Genomic DNA, 7885 nt, shown 5'->3' with positions numbered 1-7885 from the left:
GGACACGAAAGCTTACCTTGCAAGCTAGCTATCCAAGCCAAGAGTCCACACAAGCTCAAGGTCCACACACAGCACAATCACAATCTATTAAGACCAATAACAACATCAATATCTATACTCTACAAGCATACGATATAAAGACAACGCCTTTCCTTTGCGTTCCAAGTCTTAAGGCTTCTCACAAAGCCCCAAGCCCTTAATCCCTTGATTCTGACTTAACTTAATCATTACAGAAGTTCAACTTCCACAATCTAGGGTCTACAAACCCAAAACTCAGTTCTGTATGAACAGTACCGTTACTGTTCTCGAAAACCCAGAATATCCGAATATTTGTCGGGCCATATCCGGATATCATATCCGGATATCCCATATTCAGATATCACAAGACCCCATATCCGGATATCAATATCCGGATATTTCACGGCAGAATGCAGATTCTGCATTTCGCGAAGATATCCATTAAATGTTGTGTTTTTAACACTTCTAAACGTCCAAGGACACGTTTTTAAGCATCTAAAGGTTCATATACGTGTTGGTTACTTGTTTCACTCATTAAACATGACAAGACTCCACTTTTACCCATTAAAACTCATGATCAAAGTGATGGTGCTTACCCAAGGGCTTCAAAACAGAACCACAAGTTCTATTTAAGCTCACTTGCTGCTCCCAACGTCAAGCTAGACAGAACCCACGAAAATGATGTTCAAGAGAGGTTCTTTCACACCAAAGGCCACTCCTTGGAGCTAACTATACTAGAATAAGAGCTCCTTCAACAAAGCTCAAGAACACAACCCTCAAAACCCCTCAAAACAGACACCCAAACTTAGCAACAAGGTCAGCAACACACTCCCAATGGTAACTCTCACTCACACCAAGTGTTTAGGAGAAGATTTCATGAAGGAAATGGCTCCTTGGCTCAAGAAATGGGGAAGGGAAGGCAATGGAACAGTAAGAGGAGTTGGTCAGCCTCCAAGGTTCACGCAGCAACTGAAATAAGCCTAGGATTTTGTGCAAAAATGAGTATATATAGGCGGTTTAAGTTAAAACACACAGTATTAGCACTAATAGCTACGCTTAGCATTTTAATCCCAAACTTAAGATTCTGAATCTACTCATTTTTCTAAGATTTTTCATATTTTTATTTTATTTTTCGCAGCACCTTTCCGGTACGCACTTTTCCATACCCAGTATCAGTTCTAGCACCAGTTCTCATTATTTTGACTTGAAACTTGTTTTACAAGTCCTATATATTATTCTAGTGACATATACACACTTTTCATAATTTTCCGGGATACTTCATCGGTACGCATTTATACGGAGTAGCAGAACCGGTATCTGCACTTTTCGTCAGAAAAGCGACTTTCAGCATGATAAAACACTTACCATAATTATTTAAGCTTTATAATAATTATTAGGGTCAATTATGGAATTATTTCCTAATTTCTCATAATTAATTAATTAACTTCCTTAATTAACGGTGCAGGTTCTTATAAATTTCACTCGAAATTGAAGAGCTCGAGGATTCTTGTCACCTTTCAAGGAATGGAGGGCAGCTTCATGTGTTACTTCGGCTCCACCTCAGGCTGCCACACAATCTGCTCATCAGATTCATCAGCAAAGTCTTCAAAATCCCCCACCATTAAAAACATTTTGGATGGACACTTATGACGAGAATTTCACTTGTCATCACAAGTGTAGCATAGCCCCAATTCCCTCCTCCTACGCAGTTCTTCATTACTCAGCTTTTTGAAAGGTGCATTGGATGGTAAGGCAGGTAAAACAGGTTTCTGACTTGGCAAAAGAGCAGTCAGAGGCTTTGGTTGCTCCACTGTATAAGAGCTCTTAACAAAGCTCTTCTTACTCCCTGGTGATTGAAAAGATGACCGCAATTCCACAAAATGAGCATCATAGGTGATTGCTAGCTGCATTGCCTGGTGAAGAGACGTAGGAGAATGCAGTTGAATAGCTCGGCGAAGATCATGAAGCAATCCAGAAACAAGGAAGCTCATAAGAACTTCATCAGAAAAATCAGTGACCTGATTTATCAAGGCCTCAAAATTCTGAATGTAGTCATTCAAACTCCCATCCTGAGTCAATTTCGAGAACACACCCCGCAAATCAGTGTAAGCTGTACCTCCAAAGCGCTGGCGAATTGCCAATTTCAGTTGTTCCCAAGACTGAATCGAATCACCATTGAAGAGCCACTGAAACCAAGGACCTGCTAAACCTTCCATGCGCATTCCCGCCAATCGGACTTTTAACGGTTCAGGAACCTGTTGCAACCCAAAATAAAGTTCTGCACAAAAAATCCAGCTATTGGGATCAGTGCCATTGAAAACAGGTAACTCCATGCGAATAGACTTCATCAGGGAGCGAGGATCATCAGGAGCAAAACGTTGATGAGATGCGCCACCCAAATCAGTACCAGCCGATGAGTGTGCACCATGTGTATGAACATTGGTACCTACCACCACTGCATGTATTTCCTGAAGTTGCAAATTGAAATTGGTGAACTGATTCTGATGTTCGGTAAACCGTTGCTCAACCCTAGCTTGCAAATCCTCCAAGCTACGATCGAAGCAAAGCTGGAATTGACCGAATTCATCAGCCAAATCTTGAACACGCATGTTGACTTCTTGTTGAGCTCCGAAGAGATGAAAGCACCAATGTTAGGATTGCAGATCCTAATTGGAAATCTCGAGAAGGAACAAGATGAACAATGAGAGAACAAAGAGAATACAAGCAAGAACTGTATATTCAATTGATGAAAAAACTCATTACACATTTCAGGTTCCATTATATGCCACGCCTCCTAACAACCGTGTAACAGAATTGATAACAAAACAAAACAAGTAAGCTACATAAACAGTAAAGGTTCACACAAACATCTCTCTAATCTTTGCTTAGAATAAAACTAGTGAATTACCCGTGCTGATGCACAGGAAAAAAAATTGGTTTGTTTCGCATGGTGGGTCGGCCCTCCGGGCCGAACTCATTTTGTCAGTATTTCAAAGGTCCCAAACAGTCATTTTTTTAAATAACAAAACAGTCATTCATTGTTACATTAAAAATAGGAAAGAAAATATGATAATAAAGGTCATATCTTTGAAGATAGATAAGGAAAAGAGACACGAATAAACAGTCATTTTTTTTGTCTTTACCTGTACCATACAACGAAGTTATATCTTTGAAGAAAGAACCCAATATACTATAGCAGTCTTTGAAATACTTCCTTGTAAACTATATTAAGGGTACTATTCGTAACGCAACCATTTTCATCAAGTATCAATATCTTCAATCCATGCTTACTCTTTACTCTAGACAGTGCCACATATAATTGCCCATGAGTGAAGACAAGCTTAGGGAGATAAATTGCAACATGTGAAAGTGATTGTCCTTGACTCTTGTTAATAGTCATGGCAAACGATACAATCAGGGGGAATTGTCTTCTTTGGAAATTTACAGGAAATGTATGACTCGATGGGCTCATCGTCATTCTAGGGATTAACATAGTTTCCCCTATATTGCTTCCTGTAAGTACAATTGCCTCAACAACATGATTCCCTAATTTTGTAATAAGCAATCTCGTGCCATTGCATAAACCTCTCGACTGATCAATATTTCTTAATAGCATTACTGGAACTTTAACTTTCAAGATTAATTTATTATCAGGAATCCCTGAGCATGATAATGTATTTAAGATCTCAGGGGTGATTTCATCATCCTCAACAGAGGAAGTCCCACCTTGCTTAAGAATTTTATCCGAACTCAAAAAAGTCCTTTCTTCACCAGGAATCATAGACATTAGGTGCTCATTTAGCATAGCAACATCGGACAATTTAGGAGTTAGAATAACACGTTCTTTAAATAAGGTCTGATCCAAAATATTATCCAAGAGATTCGGATAAACAAAATTAACCATATCCGACAACGGATCTTCCGATTCTCTAATCAACAATTCATCTGGAATTGTTAGAATAGATTCTCCATCAACATCATCTCCAAGATTACCATCCCCAACTTTAAGTAGCCACTCAGAAAATTCTTTTATTTCCTCTAAATTGTGAGTGCTACTTCTAGAATTAAGACGCATGTTCTTGGTCAAAGTTAATAAATGACAATTGGACCATAGATGAGAAGAATTGATGGTTGCATGAACTATATCTTGTCTGCTGCCATGAGGAATGACAGGTAATATTTGCCGAAAGTCACCTCCTAGAACAACAACTTTTCCACCAAATGGCATATCAACATAGCTTGTATCAGAAATTCTAAGAACATCTCTCAGTGTCCTATCCAGAGCCTCAAAGCAAAATCTATGTACCATTGGAGCTTCATCCCAAATGATTAACTTTGTTTTTGACAACAACTCAGCTATAGTAGATTTCGGCCTTATATTACACGTTGAATCTTCATTGATTTGAATAGGAATACGAAATCTAGAATGCGCTGTTCGTCCTCCAGGAAGCAGAAGGGAAGAAATTCCGCTAGAAGCAACATTAAGTACGATTCCAGCTTTTGATCTAATAGATGCTGAAAGAGTATTCCAAATAAATGTTTTTCCTGTACCACCGAACCCGTATAGGAAAAATAACCCTCCATTACCTGCCGTAACTGCTGAAACAATTTTATCATAAACAGCTTTCTGCTCATCAGTGAGGGAATTAAATAGTCTTTTATGCTCCTCTTCCAAAGCAAATCTGTCATACATTAATTCATCCAACACTAATTGATTTTGCATATCAAGCAAAGTTTCACTATTGATGCGTGGCATTGACGGATAATCAGAGAGGCATTTCTCATTGTCTGCAGTACCTTATCAATTTCTTCAAGAGTTATGTTTTTTATAGACTCTTCTATAAGAATTGCATCTGACAAAGCATAAAATTCAAAGGAAAAAAAAATTAAAAAATTAACAAAGATAAAGTAATCGAAGAAAGAAAAGAGAGCGAAATAAGTACTAAAGCATCATTTGCTGAATGCGGGCAAAAAAAAAAAAACAAAATAAGCACTAAAGCAACATTTGCTGAATACGGGCAAAAAAAGCTAATAAGTACTAAGGCAGCATATGCTGATTTCGGTTAAACAAAAAAAAAATTGTATGAAATATTATTATAACACGTACCTTGACGTCCTATTCTTTTCCTATGCCGATAAACAACGTCGTCAGATAAAAATTTCCAACACTCTTCCCAAACTTTTTCAGGTCTGTTCATTGAGTTGGCAAATAACAACAGAGCAAACAGACATCTAAGATAAGCAGCAGATCCCCAGGAACTTGCCTCCTTAATTGCATCAATGTACTCATTGTCATCATCCAGAAGTCCTAAAGAATAGCACGCATCCTTAAATGTAGGAAAAACCACGCCATTGATCGTTCTAAGATCTTCATAACTGGTGCAACCTCTTTGAAAATTAAGCAAGGTGCGAAGATATGAATATTCTCCATTATTGGCAGAGATTTATCCTTCCAATGGAAAATCCTTTTTTTCTCGGATTCCATTCATGCGTTTTTTCTTTGAAAACAAATTCAGTCGGGTACTCTCCATAAGTTAGATGCCTACCTTCTAGATATTTTTTATTTGCATCCATCCAAGACTCAAAAATTGACAGTCTAGACTCCGCCCTTGTCTTTACATCATACAACGAATCATTATCACTGAAAATAATGTTCTTTTCATTAGGCAAGTGAAATGGCAATCTCTGAACAGGGGGATATCTCGAATGAATGTCAAATCCAAATATTCTCCAAGCTGCTTCACATGCGGAGACATACCTATCATAAATAAATAAATCGGTGCACATTTAAGTTAATAATTTCGCAAAAAAATTGTGCCATTTTTGTAGGAAAGCAAAACACAATGAAGATTATTTTTAGTACCTGCAGTCATAAAATATTTTTATTTCATCGTCCGAATGATTTATGGCAGCTGTCACTCTGTCATTCCCTTTGTGGATGTATTTAAAAAGATATTTAATGGCACTTCTCTGGCAAGTATATTCAACGTTGATATGATCCTGGTACTTTAAAAGAAGGTGTGCATTATAGGGCACAACATAACGATTATCAAGTTCAACACCATTTTTGTTCACAACTCTCCCATCATTTCTTCTCTTATAATGAGGAAATCCATCATCGTCAATAAAAGTACGGGAGCAGAAGTTTTTTGGAAATATTTTTGAACACCGTCCGTCCTTCATGCAAGGAGATTTGTAATATTCAGGACCACATGGACCATGTATCATGTAACTCGTGACAGCCATAAACAGCGTAGGATTCGTTTCCTTGTCAGGTATCTCCGCTGAAATCAATTTATCAATATCAAGAGCACTTTCAACTTTGCTTGAAGGGTTCAAGAATAGAAGAATATGAGCATGAGGTAGTCCGCGCTTTTGGAATTCGATTGTACAAACATCTGTTACATTCAAAGAATATAACATAAGTAATAATAAGGATACAACAACGTTATAGAAAGATTCAATGCATGACGTAAACTTTTTTGTATAAAATCCAGTTAACAAAAAGAGTATCAAGTTTATAATATACTTACATGCAATGACTCTGCCAAGAATATTTTCCTTTTTTAAATCACGTAGCAACTGGTCCAATTTGAACTTGAAGACTCTGCATAGAATATCAGGCCGATCTTCAGGGTTCAGCTGTCTGGCCCTAACAAATCGTGTAATTTCTGGCCACTTAGGATTGCAGGTAATTGTTATAAAAAGAAGAGGATATCCAGCCCAACGGCAAATTGCGAAAGCATCTTTACAATTTTCAGCCATATATCTAGGTCCACCTGTGAATGAAGAAGGTATAATGATACATTTTCCATTGCTCAGTGCTGCATCTTCACCGCTATCTAATGAATGTTTTATATTTTTGTACAACTCAGCTCTCAGATGACTCTGGTTATATCGAATGAAATTAAGCCGTTCAAACTCAATCATAGTGTATGCATCAACCAGAAATTGTTAGAAAAGTTTCCTTGATCGATGTAGAATTTTTTATTCTCCAGATCGCATCTGAAGTCTAAACGAAAAAAATTCCTTCATGCTGATCATGGCTCTTGCATTTTTCCTACCACTGGATACAGTACGCTGGAAATCATCACGATAACCGTCTTCACCGTATGGAAATAACAATGGATACTGCAAGCCAAGATATAATGGATGCTTCACATTGATGCGCTGCAATACTCTCTATCTTGTGTTTCAATAATATATCCTTATCGCCCATAGCACTGTTTATATCTCCAACAATAAAAGCTGCCACTTCGGATGCTGTCGGAAGATTATAAACTCTTCCATCACTACCACGCCTTCGAATAAGCCTCAACTTTACACCATTAAAGTCATCTTCCTTATAACGGTCTCTAGCGTACCTGAAAGACAGAGCTATACTGTTGTGCTTATCGAACATCTCCTTCAATAATCGGATAATTTCAGGATCAAGCATATCTTCAGTACTGGTGGAACTGCAAATCTTATATTATAAAGGAATTCCATTCTTGAATATGCTATGTAAAAAATCGGTGAGTATAACATTTATCATTCAGACATTTAATTTGCAATTAAACAATGGAAAATTAGAAATAATAAATTTAGAGAATAAACAACGCTCAAAATAATTAATTTGCTATTATTTTTTTCCAGTTACCATTCGTATAGAAGCATTCGTGCTTGCATTTTAAAAATCCAATACAAACAGTGACATGTGTTTAAACTCACTTTGTTGATCCAAATCAGCTGAAGTCGTACTTGTACCGTTATCATATGGGGAACTACATTGTATGTCACAGATAAAAAAAAAGGCTTTAATGAATTTATATGACGTCAACGAGGGAGGTGCATGTAAAAATATTTAATTACAACATAGTGTTCCCAA

The 7885-nt window shown here is 37.3% G+C and overlaps 1 protein-coding gene across 1 annotated transcript; it reads right to left on the bottom strand.

The window, feature by feature from the left end:
* Positions 1–2684: 2684 nt before the first annotated feature.
* On the bottom strand, positions 2685–6948 carry LOC133288015 (uncharacterized). Its single transcript, XM_061485706.1, has 6 exons — positions 6552–6948; positions 5882–6416; positions 5565–5776; positions 5126–5326; positions 3478–4806; positions 2685–2749 (listed from the first exon to the last, which is right to left on the bottom strand). Exons 1-6 carry the CDS (start codon positions 6946–6948, stop codon positions 2685–2687), a joined length of 2739 nt encoding a protein of 912 aa, XP_061341690.1.
* Positions 6949–7885: the final 937 nt, after the last annotated feature.

The sequence above is a fragment of the Gastrolobium bilobum genome, unplaced genomic scaffold (assembly GCF_033153095.1).
Source record: "Gastrolobium bilobum isolate Gb01-03AN ecotype WA unplaced genomic scaffold, APGP_CSIRO_Gbil_v1 utg97418, whole genome shotgun sequence".
In the NCBI taxonomy this organism is placed as follows: Eukaryota; Viridiplantae; Streptophyta; class Magnoliopsida; order Fabales; family Fabaceae; genus Gastrolobium; species Gastrolobium bilobum.
The sequence above is the reverse complement of the archived record's forward strand: the minus strand, read 5'-3'. Positions and strand labels throughout refer to the sequence as shown.